This window comes from Sphaeramia orbicularis, chromosome 6, assembly GCF_902148855.1.
Source record: "Sphaeramia orbicularis chromosome 6, fSphaOr1.1, whole genome shotgun sequence".
Classification (NCBI taxonomy): domain Eukaryota; kingdom Metazoa; phylum Chordata; class Actinopteri; order Kurtiformes; family Apogonidae; genus Sphaeramia; species Sphaeramia orbicularis.
This window is the reverse complement of record NC_043962.1, coordinates 49,334,877-49,359,422: the sequence shown is the minus strand read 5'-3', so window position 1 is coordinate 49,359,422 and position 24,546 is coordinate 49,334,877. Positions and strand designations below refer to the sequence as shown.

At 41.5% G+C, this 24,546-nt stretch overlaps 2 protein-coding genes and 1 pseudogene across 2 annotated transcripts in view; all 3 read left to right on the top strand.

Annotated features, from left to right (window-relative positions):
• Window positions 1-15,310, top strand: part of nt5dc3 (5'-nucleotidase domain containing 3) — a 50,740-nt gene extending 35,430 nt beyond the window's left edge. Inside the window, 11 exon segments of the mRNA XM_030136614.1 lie at window positions 827-829; window positions 7,678-7,779; window positions 7,996-8,023; window positions 8,025-8,078; window positions 8,216-8,301; window positions 10,882-11,023; window positions 11,599-11,662; window positions 13,975-14,009; window positions 14,011-14,067; window positions 14,069-14,128; window positions 14,131-15,310. Of these exon segments, the coding sequence (XP_029992474.1) occupies window positions 827-829; window positions 7,678-7,779; window positions 7,996-8,023; window positions 8,025-8,078; window positions 8,216-8,301; window positions 10,882-11,023; window positions 11,599-11,662; window positions 13,975-14,009; window positions 14,011-14,067; window positions 14,069-14,128; window positions 14,131-14,244 (745 nt within the window). The 3' untranslated portion in view covers window positions 14,245-15,310.
• A 121-nt stretch (window positions 15,311-15,431) lies between these two features.
• parietopsin lies at window positions 15,432-18,224 on the top strand. Its single transcript, XM_030136615.1, is given in 6 exon segments — window positions 15,432-15,791; window positions 15,793-15,866; window positions 15,869-15,955; window positions 16,942-17,270; window positions 17,407-17,638; window positions 17,937-18,224. Coding segments are annotated over 6 exon segments (1,074 nt in total). The 5' UTR covers window positions 15,432-15,609; the 3' UTR covers window positions 18,107-18,224.
• Window positions 18,225-21,165: 2,941 nt separating this feature from the next.
• Window positions 21,166-23,358, top strand: LOC115420398 (alpha-1B adrenergic receptor-like; annotated as a pseudogene).
• Window positions 23,359-24,546: the final 1,188 nt, after the last annotated feature.

Sequence of the window (24,546 nt, the reverse complement as noted above, 5' to 3'; positions counted from 1 at the left end):
GTGCAAGTGTTTGTTGGTATGACTAATTAAGGCTGTCATGTATGTATGTACTAATATCTCTGCAGTGCTGCTGTTTTTTGCCCCATCTTGTGTGGAGAGCAAATTCAAATGGTTACATGCACAAGTTGAGTATGAGGCTGTTTTAAAGAATGGTTAATTGCATAAAATGACCAAATATGCAAAGAGTCATCCTCCAATGTTTCCCTGAGTAAAAAAAACAACAACACAAAAAACATATTGCAAAGAAATTCACAGACATTAATTGTGGGTACATCATAGCTATTTACATCCATTAAAAACAACTAGCATAGATGTCCATCGTAGAACTGGGATTCCCAAAACAGGACAGAGTTGTTTTATTAGGTCGCCAGTTGACAGACAGAAAATACACAACCTGGCCAACAAAGTCCCTACCTAGATTTAACTCAAATCAAATAGTTCAGATCCTTCCATTGAATAATTACTATAAGATTATTATGTTCAGCTTCTACAAGTTATTTAACCCTAACTGATGCAGTGAGTAGTTTCTCAGTTCTTATGCAACCATCATTGAGAGATTGAGAGAGCATAAAGCAGTGGTTCTCAAACCTTTTTTGGCTCGTGACCCTATTTAACATCACATATTTCTGGCGACCCCAGACATTCAGAACATAGACTTTTGTTTTGTTTTTGGTCATGCTATACTGTGTTACAAATAAACATTAATTTTAAACAACATTTAGGCTGTATAATGTATATTATTATGGATGGAGGCAGAAAACCAGGTTGAGATAACAGCAAAGGGAGGATCTTATTTCCTTGGTCAGGATATGTACAGTCAGTCCAGCTTGTATTTACAAGGCTGCAAATTAATACTGAAAAAACAATAAGCTCAAACGATGAATTATGAAACCTGCAGCATCGTAAACCTTATGGGTCTGAGCCTTTTTTGGCCATTTTTGAATACTTTTTGATTTTGCCTTTATATACTATATAAAGAAATGTTTACTATACCCATGTTTGGTATCTTTTTTTTAGCACAACTTCACCTATCTCATCTGCCTATTTTTTCACTTTAACCTACTATATCAACACAAAAGGCCAAAAAACACAAAAAAGACCAAATCCAATCTCAAAAATAGATAATTTATTGGATGAATAACACAAAGATGCTTAACAAACCTTTTCAAAGACTTAAAAAGTGAATATTGGTTACAAATATTAGGTATATAAAATCAAAATTAGAGTGACTTAAAACTGTTACCAATATTTGGCATAAAAGCATATCTTTACATACAATATCAATTCAGTAGAAGCACATAATCAAATCTCAACAGCAGAAAATAAAGAGGAGATAACATTGTAAATATAATGTGTTCTACCATTCTATGCAGGTGAATGGAGACAATTATCACAAATTTATACAAAATAATTGCAGTCACTTAAATGACTGTGAAAAATGATTGTGTAGCAACTGTGACACAAACTACAACATGAGTATGCATGAATGTTACATATTGTACTCTACCCTTATGCCCTTTATTACATCCCCGAAATCAAGTTTTGGAATATAATAGTTTTACCCAAATGCCGTCGCCGCAGGATTCCTTCATGTGAACACGAGAACTAGACAGTTTTGGTGGATTCTTATCCCTTGATAACCAAATAAGTGACCCCCTAGTGGAAGAGCCCTATGTTGGTGATCAGGGATAATTCAGCTTCTCTATTAGGTATTATAAGTTCTATTTCTTCCCTAGTGACCGCCAGAGGCGGTGCTTTAAGCACTGAATGATCATTCTTGCGCATTGCGCAGGTCGAGTATTAATGACAACAAAGTCACCTGTGACCTCCCGTGGCTCACATGAGTCTATATAGTTCATGTGACACTGAACCCCAGTCCCTTTTTTCTTCTCGCGCACAGGTTTTTAGTGAGTGCACGAGTGGTTGTGCTAAAGCTGTAGCTCTTGTGTACATACCACTGCTTTTCATGGCTTGCTGCTGGTAGTCTCGTGACTGGGTTTTACTGTTGGAGCTGTGGATGAGTCTCATCTCCAGGGGCTGCGCAAGCTGAATCCATTTACACCAGATCGACAACTGGTAAGTTTTGTTTTGTTACCTTATTGCTACCGTTGCGGCTCGGCCGCTCGGACGTTTTCTGTTACAGCTGTTTCGGCTTGTTACCGCATTCGGCTTGTTACAGCTTTTCCAGATGACTGAGTGACTGTGTTCGGTGTCTGCTTCAGTGTTTGTTCTTGGCATCTGTTTCTCAGTGTTGTGCCTGTTTGTTATTAGCTTGTCTTTGTTACATATTTTCTCAACAGTAGAGCTTACTGTTCACTGTAATTTGCCAAGTTTATTTGATTTCGTGGTTTATTGTCTCACTAGTGGCGTTTTCTGCTCAACCTGAGTCCTACGGGCTGAACGCTGGAGCCGGGATCAGTATACTGCTGAGTCAATAGTGGCATTTCTGCTCGAACCTGACTCAATCTAGCTGCTTATTAACCTGCGCTATGCTCGAAAATTTGTGCTGCTCAGCCTGTTTGGCCCCGCTCCAACCAGAGATGGGCATGATTTGTGCCCGTCCTGCCTTGGAGTGGAGCATCTCAGGGAGGTGTTCTCTGAGGATGCATGTGCTAATTGTAACGTTATGCTCCAGGCAGTATGACTAGCTCAATTTAGCTGCATTGGAGCAGCCTTCCGACTGCACAGTCACTATGCAGCCAAGCCAATGGCTGCCAGGACAGTCGGCATGCCTGAAGTGGTCAGCTGCACAGGCACATTGGGTGCCGAAGAAAAGAGCCAGAAGGGACAACACTGGGGGGTTGTCCACACGGATGGATCAACTCACATCCGATTTGGCCCAAATGAAAGCCCTCCTCCAGTCTTTCCAGGCAGATGCCGGCAGCAGCATAGCTCCTCCCCCTGAGCAGGATGCAGCCTCGGCCCGGATGTAGATGCTATTTTGGTCGCAGCTTCTGGTACCCACTTCTGTGAGGGCTTCCCAGTGTTGAGCTCCCAGACTTCTGGTTCCGACTCCAATGCCTCCATCTGCTCTCAGGGAAGCAAAGAGGAGTCTGTGACTGCAGCTATCAGGACAGCTCTCACTCCGCTTGCAGCTGGATGCTCTGCAGGCCCAACCTGCTCTTTCTAGCACTTTCTTCTGGTGCCATAATACTGAGGCGGCCTTGGTAGTCCCTCCCTCAGAGGAATATGTAAAGGAATTACATGCCTGCTGGACAGATACGAAGGCGTTTTCATGGCTGATGACTGATGGCAGGGTCCTGGCTGCCATGCAGGAGGCGTCCAAGTTTGGCTTGGGTCATATGCCAGTGGTGGAACCAGGCATTGCCTCTATTATTGTTCCTCCTGATGAGGCTCTGAGGTCTAATGCTCCTTTTCCCCCGACCGCAGTGCCATGTCACGGACGAACCTGCTCTGCAGGGCGTACGACTCAGGGGCCCATATGGGCCAGATTGGGAACTCTCTCTCCCATTTGATGTTGGGCCTATCTTCCCTCCTTTGAGTCAGTGCCAGTGGATCAGTCAATGCAGAGCTTGGTGGATACGTCCCTACAGGTGCTTGTTCTCATGACAAGAGAGCTTGGACGCATGCTCACTACACTGGTCCAGAAAGGTCTGGTTGGCACAGTTGCCGCTAACTGAGCCCTGTAGGAGAACACTGAGAGCTCTGCCTGTGGTTCTGGGGGAACTGTTTTGGTTCTGCTGTGCTTGAAGCCCTGGAGTGCACAGCCCAGGCCTCCCATACGAGACAGCAGCTGGCAGCGCTCCACAGAAATGACCGTCAACCTGTTGGCACTAGGGCAGCTGCAGCTCCATCACGGAGGTACTCACTGCCATCTGCTCCATTTGTTGAGCCCCATAGGCCAGCTCTGAGACCAGCTCAAAACCAGAGAGACCAGGCTGGATTTCGGACTTCACATCCATTTAGGGCCACACAGCCTGGTCGGCATCCCCCCAGGCCCTCAGGAGGCCAGGGGGCCCGCAGATGATGCAGTAGGGCCAGTAGTCAGATGTTTTACCGCAGGACAGTTCAGCAGCTGGGCTGTCCATGCCCAGATTGCTGGGTGCCATCACCTTGTCCCGAGATACCATCGTCAGCACCGACGCCGGCCCCCTGTCCCTGGTCGTGTCAGAATGACAGTCATCTGCAACCCATTGAAAGCATGGGCATTGAACCAAGAGATTTGCACCTTGCTGGCCAAGGGTGCAATAGTGCCTGTGGACCCCCTGCTGGATCCAGGGGGTTTTATTCCAAGTATTTTCTGGTCCCAAAGAAAACCGGAGATCTACGTCCAGTTCTAGATCTCAGAGGCCTAATGAATGTGTTTTTAAAGGTATACCCTTTCAAATGCTAACCACCAGGGAAGTGTTGCAAGCAATTTCTCTGGGGGACTGGTCACATCAATCGCCTGAAAGATGCATTTTGGATATCCCTATTGCACCACATCATTGGCGGTTTCTTCGCTTTGCGTTCCAGGGGAAGCACTTTCAGTTCAAGGGTCCTTCCATTCGGGCTCTCACAGTTCTCCCAGGGTGTTCAGCTGGTGTGTTGCAGCAGCCCTGCCCCCCCTGCAGGCGCGGGGGTCGAGAGTTTTGCCTTACCTAGACGACTGGCTTAGCTGTGCAGCAACCCGGGACCAAGCTGTCTGGACACTCAATGGTGCTCAGTCATGTAGGCCGCCTGGGCCTGCGGGTGAATATGGAGAAGAGCAATCTCAGTCCTTCACAGGAAACGGTCTTGCTTGGCATTGCCCTGACATTCAGTTTCAATGACTGCTTGCCCCTCACCCCAGTGGTCAGCGGTATTTTGGACCTGCTCCTAGCATGGTAGGGCTCCGCCTTTTGTGCTCCCACCTCAGTCCCCCCTCAGTACATTCGGTCCCTGTCCCAGTGGAGGGACAGAACGTACATCATGACAGGGCGTCCACTTGGGCTCCCTCCCGTCACACAGGGAGGTGGTGCATACAGATGCATCCTCCACGGGTTGGGATGCGACCTGGCAGGGGCGGATGGCCCAGGGGACATGGTCCCTACTGCAGAGCAGGGAACACATCAAACGTCCTGGAATTACTGGCCGTCTACCCAGCTCTCCAGTACTTCCTTCCAGGCTTGCGAGGCAGGCACGTGCTGGTGAGATCGGACAACACTGCTGTTGTCTTTGACATCAATCACCAGGGAGGCACCAGGTCAAGGAAACTGTTGCGCTTAACTCAGCAGCTCCTGACCTGGGCGGATCCACAACTTAACCAGCCTCCAGGTAGCCCACATCCCAGGACCACACAACATGCCCTGCAGATTTTCTGTCATGTCAGAAGCCGCTTCCAGGGGAGTGGAAGCTTCACCCTGAGGTGGTTAATTGCATTTGGTGGGTCTTTGGCAGAGTGGAAGTGGACCTCTTTGCCTCCAGAGAAGCAGTTCACCATCCCCTTTGGTTCTCCCTGACAGACGGCACCAGTCCTTTGGGCTGCAATGCACTAGCACACGATTGGCCCCACACTCCCCTCTATGCTTTTCCTCTGTTCGCCCTGATTTTTCAGACTCTCTTCAGGGTCCTTCAGGAGGTGCACAGGATCCTTTTGGTGGCCCCCTTTTGACTGGCGAGGACTTGCTTTCCTCTGCTGCACAGGCTTTGCTCTGGCCTACCAATGCACCTTCCCTCCAGGAGGGATCTCCTGCCCCAGCTGGTGGGCCAAATTCTCCACCCTGACCCGGATCGCCTCCAACTCTGGGTTTGGCCACTGCAAGGCCTGGCTCCTCCTTCTCCCGATATGATGGGGAGGTAGGGGACATGATGGCTAATGCACGGGCACCATCCATACATGCTGTGTATGCTAACAAATGGGCAGTTTTTGAGAAATGGTGCCATGGCAAAGGACAGGACCCAGTACATTGTTCAGTCCCTGACATACTGGTCTTTCTTCAGGAACTGTTAAATCAAGGGTGGTCTCCATCCACATTGAAGGTTTATATGGCTGCCATTTCCTGCTGGCATGTTGGGATGAACGGTTGCTCGGTGGGCCGTGACAACGAAATTTCACAGTTTCTTGAGGGGTGTTAGGCGTTTGCATCCACCCATACGCCCTGTGTCACCGGCATGGGACCTTTCTCTGGTGCTTGAGGCCCTTCAGTCCCCCCATTTGAGCCCCTAATCGGGGTGGACCTCTAATGGCCTTCACTGAAGACTGCATTCCTTATGGCAATGGCTTCTGCAAAACGTGTGGGAGAACTACAAGCCCTCTCCATAAGTGAGTCATGTTGCCAGTGGAACCTGATGGCTCAGGTATTTCATTGTGGACTGATGTGTCATTATTCCTTAGGTGGCATCAATGGCAGCAGGCCACACCCAGCCACTCCAGCTTGCCCGTTTTGACACAGGGGCCCCCTTTGAGCCTCTGTGCCCTGCCCATCCTCTGGAGGCATACATCACTTCCACGGCATCTTTACGGAAAACAAATAGTCTGTTCATCTGCTATGCTGGCGCACGGAAAAGGTCAGGCTCTTTCTAAGCAACGTCTTGCCCACTGGATTGTGGACATGATTGCTAAACCCTACACCTTGCGGGGTCAACCTCTGCCTGCTAGAGTTAGGTGCCACTCAGCGAGGAGTCTATCAACCTCATGGGCTGCCATGAATGGAGTGCCATTGGAGGTTATATGCAGGGCAGCCTCCTTGTCTTCTCCAAACACCTTTGCAAGGTTCTACAGGGTGAATGTAGCCACACCCGATCCACTACAAAGCATCCTTCAGCAGCAACCTTTTACATCTCACTAAGGTGTGTATTGTTGTAGCAGTTGTTGTCAGGGGTTTTGCAGATTTCTCGTGACCTCGTTGATATACATCATCCAGTGCTTAAAGCAATGCCTCTGGCAGTCAGTAGGGATGAAACAGAATGAAAGTTACGTATGTAACTACGGTTCTATGAATCCCGGTTGAACGCCCTGAACGTTGGTCCCTCGAAATCCTCATGCTCTCGCGAGAAGATTAAGGGACTGAGATTCCGGTGTCACATGACTATAGAGTCATGTGAGCCACCGGAAGGTCACAGGTGACTTCGTTGTCATTAATACTTGACCTGCGCATGCACAAGAATGTTCATTCAGTGCTTAAAGCACCGCCTCTGGCGGTCATCCAGAATTCATAGAACCGTAGTTACCTAACTTTGTTATCCAAATGGGGGCACTTTAGTTGAAAATCAGTTTTTTTGGACATAACCAAGCAATAATAGGCTTATTGAGATAATATTTGGTTAATTTTAATCATCTTACAAATGTTAATTTTCTCGCTACCATCCAGATTTCATATGGTGTCATTTTCATTCACTAGGTGGAGTTTTGTGGGGAAAAATTGGTTCTATGACTACTATGCTGTCACTATCAGGTCAATGTAGCTCAAATTGAGTTCATATCGATTGTCTACATTTATCATGGATAGAATTTATATATAGCAGAGGATTGAGGGGATTTGAAGATGTCCCCTTGCTGTCGGTACCCAATACCATAAGCCCTCATTTAGTTTGTTGCATTTTTAAGAGGTTTTTTCCACCGTTACAGAATTTGTTTGTACAGAGTAGACTTGTTATTGCTAGTTTTTGCATCATTAATGATTTATGTTTTTATCATGATGAGCTGTTTCCACTTTAAGTTTCCAAGGAAATCTTTTGAATCTTTGTCCTCCACAGGAACAGAGGGATGAGCTACATCGTAGGGAAAGACTGGAGGGACCTATTTGATGTCGTTATTGTTCAGGCCGACAAGCCCAGTTTCTTCAATGACAGGAGGAAGTATGTGTGTCAGTGTGTGCAGTTCATTTTAGGTCCACATTACGCTTTGACAATCCTTCTAGAGTTCTCATGGGAATATGCATCTACAGCTACTGCCAGCAGTCACTAGAAGACCTTGTACATGGCTTGAACACGCTGAATGTACTCTGGTGTTTTGTGTTCATGAGCTGCTTGTCTTTTTAGTGAATAATGTTGTTTTGTTGTGTTTTGTCCAAGGCCTTTCAGGCGTGTGACGGACAAAGGTTGCACTGCTGTGGGACAGGATTCACAGGTTGGAAAAAGGACAAATTTACAAACAGGTAATAAAACAATATATGGTTATATGAGATATTTTTTTGACAAATTATTCCAGGATACATTTAATGGAATAGATTTTCTGTGTTTTCATGTGTGTGTTTGTGCTTTTTATTATCTCTTTATCGCTTTTATTCATCAGGGAAACCTCTATGAGTTTCTTAGACTGACCAGCTGGAGAGGATCCAAAGTTCTTTACTTTGGCGATCACATCTACAGTGACTTAGCTGGTAAGTAGCCAAGCATACTTACATCTACAGACTCACAAAAACAACTCAGTATCCAGTGCTACTGACAGATTAAGATATTAATCTGTGATGCCTCTAAAGAAACAGCCTGAAGTGGAGAGTAGCTGCAACCATTCTGTATTTTAAGATTTCATTTTAGATAGTTGTTTCTCAGTAACTTAAATGTTTTTCCTGATTAAGCTGTAATCTTTACACGAGCAGTCTGGTTCTGATAGAAGATGTAAGAAGTGAAATGCTAATCCAAAGTGTACAAGATAACGGCGTAATTGGTTTGAAAGTGTTTTTTCCCCCCTTTATTTCTGAACTTACTGCCCCTCTGCACTTGCATTGCTTGCATTTGAATGTGTGGCTTTGGATTTTTCACACCTACAATGTCTAGAATAGCGAGGATCACTGTACTTTTTATACCCTGTAACCTAGCACTTGCCAGTAGCTGCACCTCAATCTGCACTAACTAACCAGTGTGAATATACAATTTATACTGTGTCACAATGTGTTAAATTAGCTTTTAATAAAAGACAAATATAGATCTCTGGTGTAACACCTTGATATATGGCAGGTAGGATACCAAACATGACTTTTTCTTCATTAGGAAATAAGCATTTGTGGTTTACATCCAGTGTAGCTTTCAGTCAGGCTTTCCAACAGTGCAGTGGGATGAGACCATTACTACAAATGGACAGAGCAAAAGATCGTGACGACAGCACAACCAGGCAGTTATGGAGCCGTATTTGTAATGGTTCATCATAAGTGCCTTTATCAGTTGTTTTCATTTATGTCTGACATCAACATTTTTATTACACAACAGAGCAGGGGTGTCAAATGTGTGGCCCTGGGCTTAAACCAGCCCATCAAAGGGTCCAATCCAGCATGTTGGATTTTTACATTTACAAACTATCCTTTCACACAAAATGCAAATAACCTATGATTGATCAACCTGAAATTTCGAAAGAAAGATAAGTGCAGTTTCAACAGTGTTATGCCTGTTACTAAATGCTTTGTGTTTTTATAGATTCACTGCGATATTTGACCTCTAATGTACATGTGTAAATGCTTAGATGAGACATAATAATATTATTCCTAAGAAACTTGAAGTTGTACATAGTTGTTCAGTTTTCACATTTTTTTTGTGAAAGGATAGTTTGTAAATCTAAACATGTTCATAATGTAATTGTACTTGTTTACACTAAAACAAGGAGAAAAAGTTTGGATTTGTTTATTTATTTATAGGTTATTCTGAGAGTATTTTACTGGTCTGACCCACTTGAGATCATAATGAGCTGTATGGGGCCCAGGAACTAAAATGAGTTTGACACCCCTGCAATAGATAGATGAACCAAAGTCCCATTTTACCACAGGCTGTGACCTTCTTGACTTGGTGAATTATCTTTTTTAACTAACAAATATCATATGTGTAAATGACTGAGTAATTCAAACAGGATAAAAAAGTGTGTGTCACCATTGGCTGTAAGTAAAGTCCCAGGAGTAGGACTTCAGCCGTCTATAAAATAATTTTGCAATTATACTTTGGATTAGTTGATTACACTGTAAGCCTGATTTAGTTGAGTTTACTTGAAATTGGAAAGCGGTTGCTTTAAACCACTTCAGTTTTTTACACATGATGTAGTAACTGGTGTTTTCTTCCTGTTCAACCATTTCCTTCAATGGAATTTTGTTGCGATGTGCATTGTGGGAAGCGGAGGTTTGCGCAGCCACCTGGCAGCGGCAGCACAACCATATGATATTATATGACTGCAACAAACATGACACGGAAAAGTTTGGAGGGAAGCGGAGCTCCACCTGGCAGTGGCAGCTGCAACAAACACAGTGCAGAAATGGCTGGAGCACCACTTCCCTCCAGCCGTTTCTGCTGCAGCTGCCAGGCAGCGGCGTGAACCTCTGCTTCCCACAATGCAAGTCGCGACAAAATTCCGATGATGTCTGAGTTAACTCCCAGCTCTGTTTGTAAAGACATGGTTTTTTTATGGTGGATGGCACTTAGAAATTGTTCACCATGAGGGAAGAGACTCAGGTGAGTAATCACAGAAAGACTTATGGATTCGTGATACTTAGGCTATGACTGGGGTTTTACAGATTTCATGAAAAATTGGTGATGAAAGTCTCCTGCAATATTGTTGTACTGTCTGGAGTAGCATTCCTAATTTCACTGTACACACAGTGACAATAAAGGCATTTCTATTCTATTCTATTCTATTCTATTCAAAATAAAAAATGTTAAATCATGGTTGTTCTCAGTAGACTTGACATAGCATTTCTTTAAATTTCAAGGTGTTTTTTCCATGTTTGTAACTTTGGTTTCCATTCACCTTGACCCAATATGAGAAGAATTTGTTGGATGAACTGTAATGTGAGCTTCATAGACTTGGGGTAGTTTAGATGCTATGCATATGAAAGAACAAACAGAATGCACACAGCTTGTGGGAGGTCAAGGCTGTCGATTCGCAGTCTCCAAATGTCAATCTCCCTTAACAATGGTCTTCAACTAATACTAATGCTAACCACAAGCTGTTTATTATTGCTGAATGCTGTTTATGCTGCAGGATCTAACACTGAAGCATGGCTGGCGGACTGGTGCCATCATCCCCGAGCTGAGGAAGGAGATTAAAATCATGAACACAGAGGAGTATATGCACATGATGACCTGGTTACAGGCACTGACTGGACTCATTGAACACATGCAGGTCTGGAAATTATGTGAAATTAGCTGTCATTTTTCTTTATTAAGTAAGTGTAATAATACCAGGAATTCCATCCGCCTGAAATTTTTGTCCAGTGAATTTCTCAAAGGCTATTCACCCAATTCTTTTCAAATTTGACACACATTTTCTGTGCCACCAGGAGAAAGGTGCAGTACACAGTTTGATGGCTGAATTTAAATGTATTGATTTTCAAAAAAAATCTTTTTTTAAAATTTGAACTGAGAAAATTTGTCCAACCAATTTCTCAAAAACTGTTCATCTAATTCAGCAGACAAAGTCCAATCAGATTGGAAGTTAAAACTTGGGTAGAATAATATTTATCTTGGTTTGACTGAACTATTCAAGAATGACAGTAATTTAGTTGTACTTTACGATTATCTTTCATTCAAAATTCAAGGGTATTAGTGAACAGAAGGGGCACAGTGTTTTGAGGCAGGGGTAGGGATATTAGGAAGCCCCACCTACTTTTTCACTTCTTTTTCACCATTTTATAATTCCCATTTTTCTCTGTTCCACACCTTTATGCTTTACCTGTGTTCTTTTTGTTCCCGACACAGGTACACAGGGATCCTGCATCTTCAAGCGTCGTCCAGGAGTGGATCAGAGAAAGAGAAGCCATGATGGTAAAGAGGATTAATTAACAGTTAGATTTTTAATGTTCAACTATGAAACATTTCTTGCTTGTCATTGGTGAACCAAATTTTTGCCGTGATCTTCCTCTGGTTTACAATGACAAGCAAGCAAGGACTGAATAGAGAGAGTGAGCACTAATAAAAACCCATGACATAATTATTAATCTGATTGGTTTACAGCGGTTATGTTCTAAATTACAATATGATCAGACTCACCACCTGTACCTAACTCGGAATGGCAATACCTTTCCCCTCTGTGTTGTTAATTCTGAAGTTCTTAAATTCTGTGATGTTAAGAGCGTGCATCATATGTACTGCCTTTAAGAGTAGTACAGTAAAGTGAGGAAGAAAGGAAACAGCCAAAATTGTTCAATACTTCCACATAAACACTGCGTGACTGACTGCCTTTACAGTGCAAAATATTCTAGTTCTTGTCGTTATTCTGAAAAAAGACAAAATTCCTGATGAGCTATTTACATGGCTGATAAACAATATCCAGCTAATGTTCCTGTTAACATGAAGCTGTGCATTGAAATATTGGTTGACTTTAATTGTACTTTTCTTCTTTTCTTTTGTTCAGACAAGGTAAAGTTTTTCGATGTTACCTGTCAACTGTGACTCCAGTCTCCTCAGAAGCATGTCAGCAGCCTGTCAGATGATGCTTCTGAGGAAGACTAGAGTCACAGTTGAAACTGGTAACATCTAAAAAACTATACCTTGTCTGAACAAAAGAAAAGAAGAAAAGTATAATTACATTAACAGTAGACAAAATGAACGCCGTTAGCCTTATAGGTTGACTTTTCCATTGATGACAGATATTCCACTCTGGGAACTCTGCCTCCCTTTTTCATTCACTTGAACCCTTTCTTGAAAAGGTTAGCTTTTCAAGATTATCCAAAATATCAACATATCCAAAATTCTGTTCATACCCACGCTGCTTTATATTTTTGAAATAATGTTTACAAGTAGAAGTCTACCCAGAAATGTGCACTTTTGATCATGGACCTCTACCAGAGAAGATTTTTGTCAGCACACTAAACAGTGCCTTGGCTGCCTTAAAACAGACACAAAAGAGATGCATATTCTGAATGTCCTGTATAAACATTTCCAAAGAATCCACTTCAAATCAGAATGGTATCAGCATATCACATTTGTCTTAGAGTTATACCATTTGCTGAAAGGCATAACTCAGATAGCTGTTTACATGACACCTGACAAATAAAGAATATTGTCAATTTGGATTAATAGTGGAATACTAGCATACATGTAAACATACTCACTTTTGTCTGGAGGTATAAAGCTACCTGCTCAAAAGTCAGCATCTGCAAACAACCTGAGCATAGTAAACACAAGAGGAAAATAGGAAATAAAAATGCAGGGTATCCACGTCTCTTTGAAAAGTATTACAAAAAGCAATTGAGATAATCCAGTCTCTTTTCATGGGTCATTCTACGCTGGTGGAATGACCTACTGAGCACTACCAGACAGGGGTGTCACTGCCTATCTTCAAGAAGCTCTTGAAGACCCAGCTCTTCGAGAGCACCTCCTGTCCTAGCACTTTCCTGCACTTCACCTACCCCATGCCCTCCTCTATCTCCCTCTATCTCCTTCTGCACTTGTCTCCACTTCTGCACCTTCACCCTTCTGGAGCCCCCATTTTTACCTAACCAGCTGGTCTCTTTTTTAAGAGTTCTTTTATTGTCACTTATTGTTAATCATCCCCCTTGTAAGTTGCTTTGGAAAAAAGTGTCTGCCAAATGCATAAATGTAAATGTAATCTGATTTTATTCTATATGCTTAGTGGTTATCAAACTTTTTAAATCACATTGCACATTGTGTATTTCAGGTACCTGATGATGAAACTAGCTGCTCTTAAATAAACCCCTAGAAATAGCTTCTCCTCAAGAAAAGCCACTATATGTATCATGGTTTATTGAAACTATATTCTATAGGATTATGTAAAGATATCTGTATTGAACAAAGATACGGTACATCAACAACCTGAAGCAAAAGATAACTGATAAAAGCTAAACTGATGCCATTGCCGACATTGAAAAAAAACTTCAATATCTACTTTCATTTTGTAATAATTTCCACAGATTTGTTTATTCAAGTTCTTTGTAAACTTTGTTAAATTGTAAAGAGACTTTATGGATACCCTGTATAATCAACAGAGACACTGAGGAGGTTTGAAATTATTGATTGCGAGGATATTTATTGTATTAGGAAAATTTTAGTTTGCTTCTAACTTCTGCATTCTTGATCTAATGTGACAAATGACATGTGCATGTTTCCTGGCAGGTCCACAGACAAAGGATATCTTCAATGCTCAGTTTGGGTAGTCTCTTCCGGACGTACCACAACCCAACTTACTTCTCACGTCGACTCTCTCAGCTTCGCCGACATCTACATGGCTCTATTAGCTGCCTGCGCCAACTATGACTTCCAGCACAACAGTCTTTTCCCCGCCGCACTCCACTGCAGCAAGGAGTCTCCCTTTTTGGCCTGAGACAATCCTGCTGCCCTGAACGCCTCGCCACAGGCCCACAAAACCAAAGCAGAATTAAGTAGAGGAGGATGAGCTCTACTGTTGACCATATTTGTGACTTTAATATTCTGGCCCTTGGAAATGTATGCAATTTGGTTGCAATCATCTGAACAGTTAGAGCTGAATGTGATTATTGAGCTTTAAAGACATTAGTCATGATTATGAAAAACCAAATCAATCAAGTCAAATAATGTTATGCTTTTTAAGCCAAATTCCCAGAATGCGCATGACTTTTTATAACATAACATGGATCTTTTAAGTAGCTCCAGTATTTCACTTTCCATTTATGCACAACATTGAAAGCACTAGTTGTTTTACATTTCCTAATGTGGTTTTTGTCTGTGTGAATTTTAAGAGATTGCACAAAGATGATGCATTTACACAGTCTCAACACTAGGGGGCACTCAGTACTGCAGTGAATAGATGTTAGTCTGTAACCTATTCATATTGCCTTTTTTATTATCTGTTGCATCTGTAAGAGAGTGAGGGACAAAAAAGAATGTTTCATGTCCACTGCTCAGCCTTAATCACATCATTGCAATCTACAGTATATAATTTATTTTCCTAATTTATCCTTTGGTTGGTTTTTTTTTACAACCTTTTCCTTGTGAACTCTACAGTGAGATGCTGGGTCGTGGTTTTAGACATTGCTGCTTAATAGTTGACAGACACTGCACATCTATGTCTCCTTTTAGTAGATGAGAAATATTAATATTTATCAGAGGAAATTAGAGTGTTGTGACTATTTTTAGCTCTAATGTTGCTATTTGATCTGTGATGGTAGTGTTGAGTGGTATCTTCACAGGTTGGCTTCATATTTTTGCAGAAAATGTGTGAAATGTTTTTACATTGCTCCAATTGACGGTTGGGAGGATATATTTAATATGAGTTAGAATAACAGAGTTTTGCCTTATTTTGGAAAGGGAATTCTTAAAGATCTGTGTGTCCAGGTTTGTTGGGTTTGTGTATTTTCATTTCTTTCTTTATGAACTAGGCCATGTTCAGATGTTATAAATTGAAATCAACTTGTTTTGTTTTTTTCAGATAAATGTTCTGTCACTAAACTGAATTAACAGATATATAAATGTTTAGAACTTGTGTGTGCGTTTTTCTTTGATACAGCTTTGCAATTACTCTTATAGCAGTGGGGCCATTTGGGTTAATCTCAGCAAATCGTGTTAAGGACTAATTTGGCATATTGCATTTGGGGCATCCTCTACCAGACAGGTGTACAATCTAAAGATCTTGTGAAATAGGAAAAGCAGGGATCTGCAGGGATCAGAAATGATAAGATCAATGAGGCAGGGTTGTAAGTCAAGCAGAGGGTCTGCAGGTTCAGTCTCCAGGCTCAGAGCGGGTTCACGAAAGCTGGACTGCATTGAGGTACCATGGACAGCAACAGCACGCCGTGGAGCTCCAGCTCACCTCCTCCATCCATCTACAGCGAGGTGATGACTGTGGTGCCTACCGTCTTCCCACGGCTGGGCTACAGTATACTTTCTTTCCTCATGTTCATCACCACACTTTTATCTGTTTTTAATAATGGTCTGGTCATCATCGTGATCCTGAGAATTCTTTCTTCCAGCCTATGAACATTTTATCCTTAGCCTGGCTGTGTCTGACCTCATGATAGGCCTGTGTGGCTCATGATCGTCACTATCACTAACTACAGGGGCTCCTTCTTTCTTGGCCACTCGGCCTGGTTTTTCAAGGATTTTCAGGTCAATTATTTTGGTAAGTGAAAATGTTTGCCATGGGAGCAGTGTTAACTCCTCTATGTGCAGGGTTGTCCATTCCAGGTTTTCCATGGCAATGGAAAACCTGGAAATGTCTGGATAGAAGGTCTAGAGTTAAGAAAAAGTCATGCTAGTCAAAAGTCCAGAGTATTTGTTTCTGAAGCCAATTTTTGAACTTTCCCTGAGTTTTTTTTCTTTTTTACAAAGATTCTGCAGATCCTTAAGTCTTAAATCTTCTGAGTTTTGGGCATTAAAAATGTCTTAAATCTGTCTTGAAAACTGATTTAACATGACCTCTATAGAGCTGCATTCATTTCAGTCTCTTTTAAATGTGATTTTGGGAAACAAGTAAAATTTGATCATAATGCAGTAAATCTATGAAACAAAACTGATATGGACCACAGAATAAGCACCAATAATACCACACAGTAAGTGCTTATTCAAACTGTGCAATGTCAATGTTAAAACTGAAAAAGTTAAAATATTGAAAAATAAGTGTGAATGAATATTAACTTTTGTTTTCATTTGAACTGGAAGATAAATTACACTATAATTGTCTTAAAAAGTCTTGATATGACTTGTTGAAACCTGTGTTCTTATTACTTGAACAATTATTTCTGTGAAGAGGGACAATTAGAAATAAATTAAAAGTAACTGATTTTAGGGAATGTTAAAAGATGTTGTTTATGTCTTAACTAATGAACATGGAAATCCTATAACTGACATGAAGTTTGTGGAGAAATTTTCAAATTTTGGAAAAATGTAAGTGAACCCTGCATATACAAAGATGTCAAGCCCTTTGAATAAATTAATGAGGCTTTTTTTTAAAACCCATACTATTTGGGATTTAACTTCAGCATTAGAGCCTAGTATTTTTTGTTCTCCTTAGCTGATGATAGGTTACTCTCTTTGCTCTCTTTCAGATATCAATAGTTGGTGGTCCCTGAATTAAGATTTCCTTTGTCAAACATTTCTTTCTTTTAGGTCTGGTGTCTCTCTGCACTCTCACTTTGCTTGCCTATGAGCGATACCACGTTGTGTGTAAACCAAAGGCTGGTTTAAAGCTGAGCATTCGGAGAAGCATCATCGGGCTTCTGTTTGTCTGGGTCTTCTGCCTGTTTTGGGCTGTGGCTCCATTAATTGGTTGGAGCTCTTACGGACCCGAGGGAGTCCAGACTTCGTGCTCTCTGGCCTGGGAAGAGAGGTCATGGAGCAACTACAGTTATCTCATCCTCTACACCATCCTCTGTTTTATTATCCCTGTTACAGTCATTTTCTATTGCTACTACAGAGTGCTGAAATCCATGAATAAGGTAGGTTAATGAGTTTAGTAGTTTTATTAAATTTCAAGTCTAGACTAAAATACATTATTCAACCTATAAACATAAAACATTACATTATAGAATTAGTTCAGTCTAAATGGGTTTAAATTCTGTTTTTCACTCATAGCTGAACAGGAGTGTGGAGCTCCAAGGTGGGCGATCCAGCAAGAAGGAGAATGATCATGCCATTACTATGGTCCTGGCTATGATCATAGCTTTTTTTGTTTGCTGGCTGCCCTACACGGCTTTGTCTGTGGTTGTGGTTGTGGATCCAGAGCTCTACATCCCTCCGCTGCTTGCCACTATGCCCATGTACTTTGCCAAGACTAGCCCTGTCTATAACCCCATCATCTATTCTTATCCAACAAGCAGGTGAGTTGCTAAGGTGTGCATTTGCTGTGACAGGATATGATATCGAGGGCAGAGAATCATACTGCCAACACACGGCCCTGTTTATGTTCCAAATGGAATGAAACATTGGTTCTACAAATCCAGTGTGACCTAGGAAAATATTAATGTATCCAATTTTATTATTAATGATTGAAAACAGTGCACAGTTATATACATCTATGGTGCTTTTTATTTTTTCCCTTGGTTCTAAGTTTATGATATCAGAACAGCTATAGTCACATATTTCCCGACAGTGTGTTTATGTACTTTTATGTCAACAGTTCCGTGATGCCACGCTGGAGATGCTGTCGTGTGGCCGTTACATTCCCCATGGTCCCACCAGCGTCAGCATCACCATGCCCTCCTTCAGTATCGGGAGCCTGCTCGCTTCCTCAAGCAGAAACAGCAAAACACACAGCAAGGTGCTGCCTCTGTGACTTTTCTCCAGTGAAAAACAAGAAGCTGCTAGGGTTGTTACTGTCAACTGGTGCCTCACTGAGGACACAGACCTGCACATCTACTGGCCTGTGTCTTTCAGAGAGGTTTTCACGGTAACTGTGGGAACAGTATACACTTGGAGACAGATAGCTAGTCTATGGAAGGTGGATGAAATAAAAGGACCACCAGCAAAACAATTCACAAACAATTTCCAAATCCCAGACCTACTGTAGATATCATGTTAAGTTTGCTGTAATCCAAACCACTCTTTTCAGTAAATTATTATTTCTTTCTTTCTGCTAATTTTGAGTCTGAAAACTACATTTACTAAATTATTTATTGCACGTTCTGTTTTGTGTGGGATTATTCATGCAGTTTTATGAATAAGTGTTTGCTGAACCTGTCATGGCTCACACAAGAACTGAGAGGAAGCTTAGATATGATACAAGAATGTTCTTGAGTGAGGTTCAACGCGAGTATGAATATATCTTTCCAATGATGTTATTCTTGGAATTTCTTACGTTTTTCATATTGATGTTTGCAGGTGTGCGAGTGTGTGTGCATCCTGGAAACTAGCCAAACAGGGAGGGAATAAGGACAGAAAGCCCAGTTAAATTAATCTTTTGTGAGAAATGTTTCCACTTGTAAACAAGCTATATGCATTTTAATACAACTAGACAAGCAGAATTTGGCTGGGCTCCACACCATGTCCACAAGGAGCTAAAACTCTTGACCCCTCAGTTTTCACACATAATTAAAACATTTTATGTTGCATTCTTCTTTCCCTCTGGGAATCACTTAGGGTAACATTCTTATGGTGTAGGACAATGCATTTGTACCCTAACCTAAAATGTGGCAAGAAAAATTGATTTTGCACATATTAGATTGTGCAAACCTTCCTGTATAGGCAAAAATGATGTGATTTTACTGCACACACATATTATTACGTGAATCAATAAAGGGACGACAGCCAGCTCTATCATTACATCAACACTGACAGGCAGCCCAGACAATTTAATTTTGTGTTGATTATGTAATTCCCAGTCATACTTTTGCCAAACATATAAATTTTTCCAGATATATGCCGCACAAAAAGAACATATTAGATCTGCTGCAGTGAGTCCTATAAGGATTCATTTCATTTGTAAGTACCTGTGTGAATATGAGATTTTCTCTGTGCAATTATTTAGTGAAATTATATATAAATTGCAGGGAAACAGGGAAGGCAACATACAGTAGTCTCTCACTGATTGCAAGGCCTACTATAATATTAACAGCAAGAGAGTAACAGCACATCAGTTCTGCAGCATCTGCAAAATTACACAAGCAAAACACAAGAAATGTGGTTGCATTTGTGAAGCGAGCCTGCTGCACACCTCATTTTGCGCAAGTTCTAGAAATTCTGACAGCATGAAAATAAACATTTTTTTTGTCGAGGCCATGGTCTGTGCTGTTATTTGTCTTTATTATATGTCTCAATCACCTGTTCGAAAGGGAAATGAACTATAGTTGTAGGATGACATAATGACAAAGGGCCTGATTCAGAGCTAGGACATTATATCACAAGGCAAACATCTGAGCACAATGAGTCACCAGCACAGAGACTGATATGCATCATCGAATAAAGATCAAGTAAAAGGACCGGAATGAAAGAAACTGTATTGCTAGTACTGCAAGTTAAAAGACATTATTTTACAGTTTTCCTTTACATTGATATATGGTTATTTTTTATTGTTTGGCTTTAAAATCTTGCTTCAAACACTAACTTTGACAATAGCAGAATAAATCTGTAACAATGTAGAGCTGTAAAGTCTTTTTTCCAAATATTTACTGATTTGACTTTATGAGTCCCTCTCTAATTCAGGAATTCTTCAGATCCTGATCCTGGCCTTTCATACTTTAAACTAGCTCCATACCTTATTGAAATCCAGCAATCCTGTCCCCAACATGAACACCGAGTGTAAGGACTATTAGCATAAAGAGCGAAGTGATTTTATTTGACTATTATGGCCAGTGGAGGAACTGTGCTGTTAGATGTATATCTGGTTTACACTCAGTTATTCTAAAGATTTTGAATAGACCTTTTGTAGATTATTACACTTTTTTATTGGGCTTGTTTTTGTGTGTAAAAAGTAGTCATAGCGAAATTTATTTTAGTGCCTATTTTATTTTGTCACCAGTTTTGTCCTGTTGTCCCACCTGCTTGGCATTTGTGAGGTAAATATAAATTATGTTAAATAAAGTTTTTTGATTTCAACCATTCTTGTATCTTGTATCTGGAGTTTTCACCATTAAATATTTGTATGTATATGTAAGAGATTTAATGCATTTTTTGTTTTGTTTTTTGTTTTTGCTGAATAATGCCATTGTGTTTCTATATGAGGCATTTAATCAATTTATCCTGTAGGGCAGTCTGGCGGACAACGCATTGTGTTGATCTAATCCCAGATTTGGAAAAAGAGTCCATAAGCTTGGACATTTGAGGCAAAGAGCATTTCACACTTTATCTGCAAACAGGATTACATAACACTGTACTATAATCTAGGAGCATGGCTCCTGTTATTTCCACTGCCGATTCAAGAACTCCCAAGTCATCCATCTGGCATGGTAAATGCAAAGCTTTGAACCTCTATGAGACACTGTACTGAAAGAAATTGACAGCTGCTCACTTCACACATGTATGTATATCCGTACATCTTGTTGCCACCCCCTGATTATTATTGAATTGAATTGCATTTTGGATGCAGATTAAGACAACTGTGACGTAGCTAGTTTCAATTAACAGCCAACCTGATTTCATTCGTCTCTGCTGTGAATACACAGCACAGTTTGTAATGAATGTGAACAGTGAGGACTCCCAGGTGACCTGCTTCTGTGAAGTGCTAATGAAAAGGGCGGATCGTTCCACAGAACTTGTCCAAGCTGAAGATTTGCCCATAAATTTGAGTCATCCAGCAGAGAATCACAGCCTGACAACAAAAGCAGCCTAACTGTTTGTTTCTATCCACAGAGTTGGGGAGAAGACACAATTGAAAATGTTGACTTTTTGAACCTGGAGATGAGAGGTGAACCACCAGCTGCACAGAACTCTGGAAACAAAACTATTCTGGAGGAATATATTGGTATTGCATTTGTAGTGGCAAACAGCTTGATTCTGCTGATCACTTTTGCTGTGGGTATTGCGGCGAATATTTTTGTCATACTGGCAGTCTACAGGAAAAAATCGCTGCAAACCTCCAACAACGCTCTTGTCGTGAATCTTGCAGTCATAGACATCCTGCGGTGTGTGGTTGACTGCCCGGTTTTATTAACCATCATCATCACAGTGTACCAAAGAGGGACATGCAAGCCTGCTGCTCTGTGATACACAAGTGGCCTCTTTCTCTTTCAGCTGTTGCATTCAGCTGCTAACACTGGCATGTATTAGTGCTGAGAGATACCAGGCCATTGCACAACCTTTCAAAACCAGTCAAAGGAGAAGGCGAATAATGGTTTCAATTCCTCTTACATGGACTTTGGCTATTCAGTAGCTGTTTGTGTCTGATGTATGTGAAGGACTCACCTGTGCATGTAAAATGCCAAGGATCACAAAGAAAAACATTATCCTATGACACTTTTGGACTTTACATGTTGCTCCCACTGTGGGCAGCCTGTTTTAGTGTCATCATTGGATTCTATACTCGCATATTCATCCTTCTAAAAGCACATAATCGTAAAATATTTGATAAAGGTACATTTTCCACTTCCAAAAACAAACAAAACAGAGGATAAACCGATCAAGGAAGAAACCACAGCTGTGGAAAATGGAATCAAAAATCCAGGAGAAAGTCAGACCCTGGATGCAAGCATTACTCAGAGGGAAGCAGTGACACAAGTGGAACCAAATTCATTCAAAAAAGATTCAGCGTCAACTTTACTGACCCCAACAGCTCCACAGTCTACCTCCATCGGTTCAGAGAATCAAAAGGCATCAAATAATATACTGGAGGTAATTGAGTTGGATAGGGAACAACCCCATCCACCAGCGATGCAAGCTGGAGTTCAGGCTGGCAAGAAAACTTTTCAAACACAAAGTCTAACCTGTGTGCTGTGACAGCTGAGGCAAAGCCATCAAACAGAATTGCTGCTGATAGTGTTAAGAGTTCAACCTCAAAGCTGCAGACAATGTCAAACAATTCTGACTCAGAAAAGCAACCCCAAGAGAACGTGAAAATCGACAAATTGTCCTTTGAAATGATCAAGCCAGCCTATGTGTTGCCTCCACTCCACAGTCAGACAGTCCTGAATCCATCTCAGTTCCACAGATTAAAATGGAAACCTGCAAAAAACAGCAACACAGGAGAGGCACAGACCACTGCTACAGGAGATCAAGTATCTTCATTACCCCCAGTCTCAAATAATGCTCCTGAAACAGAAGCAACCCCAGCAGAATAGGATGTAGAAGGAGCTGTGTGCATGATGCCCTCAAGAGCCAGTAAAGACAGAGCAACAAAAAGAAGGAGAGCAAAATGGCCAAGCGTGCTGGCTACATCATTTTACCTTCCCTCTTGTTCTGGCTACCACTGATCACAACGATCACTGTGAATTTTGTGCTGAACAATAAACAAGAATACACAGGTGAGTTTTTTCATAGTTTGTTTTGTATTATAAATGATGAAAAAACATGTGTATGTTTGAATTCTTTTGTCCTTTTTACAGATACAGGTCATCCAGGAACTGGAGATCCTGTCTGTGTCTGTCTCCTGCATCACATCATTGAGTGACCCAATAATATACGCTGCTGTGAACCCACAGTTTAGAGCAGAATTTTATCAGCTTCGAAACAAAATTAAGTCCATATTTAATGCAAAATAATCCTTTTTCCTCCTCTGTCTAACTTGAACGGCACAAAACAAATGACCATATTAATTTACTGTATAACTCAATGTTAAAATGGTTAACATTTGTCTAGTCATTGTTTAAATATGAGCAGAATGAAACCCCAGATAATATATGTGGATTTTTTCTATTGGTATCGAAGACCTATAATTTAATTTGCCACTGCATTATCAAAAATGGTATGCAGGCTGATTTCTCAGCAGTTACTAAACACTGCAGAGCTCACGCACAGCATGCTGTGAGAGCCGCTGAAAGCAATCAGCCCAGCAGGGACATGCTGTTGTATTCCCAGGCTAATAACAGCCAAGGCCTACTCATCTGTCTCCTGAGATGCTGCAGCTAGGACCCACCGCTGGGCCAGTCAGGTCATCACATGTCCTGGAGCAGCACCTAATTAGGCCCGAGCCAAGTAAAGCCGGCGCAGGGCCTATTGAGTCTGCAGTGGGCGCATGGGGACGAAATCGCCAGTGACGCGGTTGCCTTTCTCCACTGTCTCCACTCTCACTCATATTGAAATTTCGCACTACAGCGCCTCCTACAAGTTTTTAAATTTTTTTTAAATTAAAATTGCTTCAGTTTGGACATACGAACACCGATTTGGCTCAAATTTGACTCAGACGTCTGTCTCCCAGGCCTACACCTATTTGTTAAAAGAAATTGAAATTTTGCACTACAGCGCCCCCTACAAGTTTTTTTGTTTTTTTTAAATTAAAATTGCTTCACTTCGGACATACGAACACCGATTTGGTTCAAATTTGAGTCAGTTGTCTATCTCCCAGGTCTACACCCATTCATCTGAAAAATTTGAAATTTGGCGCTATAGCGCCCCCTACAACTTTACCTTTACGATAATTGCTTCAGTTAGGACATATGAACACCGATTTGACTCAAATTTGAATCATCTGTCAATCTCCCAAGCCTACACCCATTTATCAAAAGAAAATGCCATTTTGCTCTATAGCGCCCCCTACAAATTTACCTTCACAAAAATTGCATTGGTTCGGACATACGAACACCGATTTGGCTCAAATTTGACTCAGTGGTACATCTCACAGGCCTACACCCATTCAATGCAACAAATTGAATTTTGGCTCCATAGCACCCCCTACAGATTTATTTATACAAAAATTTGTTCAGTTCAGACATACAAACACTGATTTGTCTCAAATTTGAGTCAATTGTCAATCTCCCAGGCCTACACCCATTCATCAGAAGACATAAAATTTGGTGCTAGAGCGCCACCTGCTGAACGATGGACATACTTGTACTGGACATGCCCGTGGCAAGGGCCATTAGACGCCGCTTGCGGCTTTAATTCTTTATTTATTTATTAAACGGCTATATTGTTCTTGCTTAGATTATTTTTTTTTATTTTTTATTTTTTTTTTTGTCTCATTAGGCCCGAGCCGAGTAAAGCCGGCGCAGGGCCTATTGTGTCTGCAGTGGGCGCATGGGGACGAAATCGCCAGTGACGCGGTCACCTTTCGCCACTGTCACCACTCTCACACATATTCACGTTCACGGCACTGAGACCTTTCCGAAGATGTATATGACATGTGCA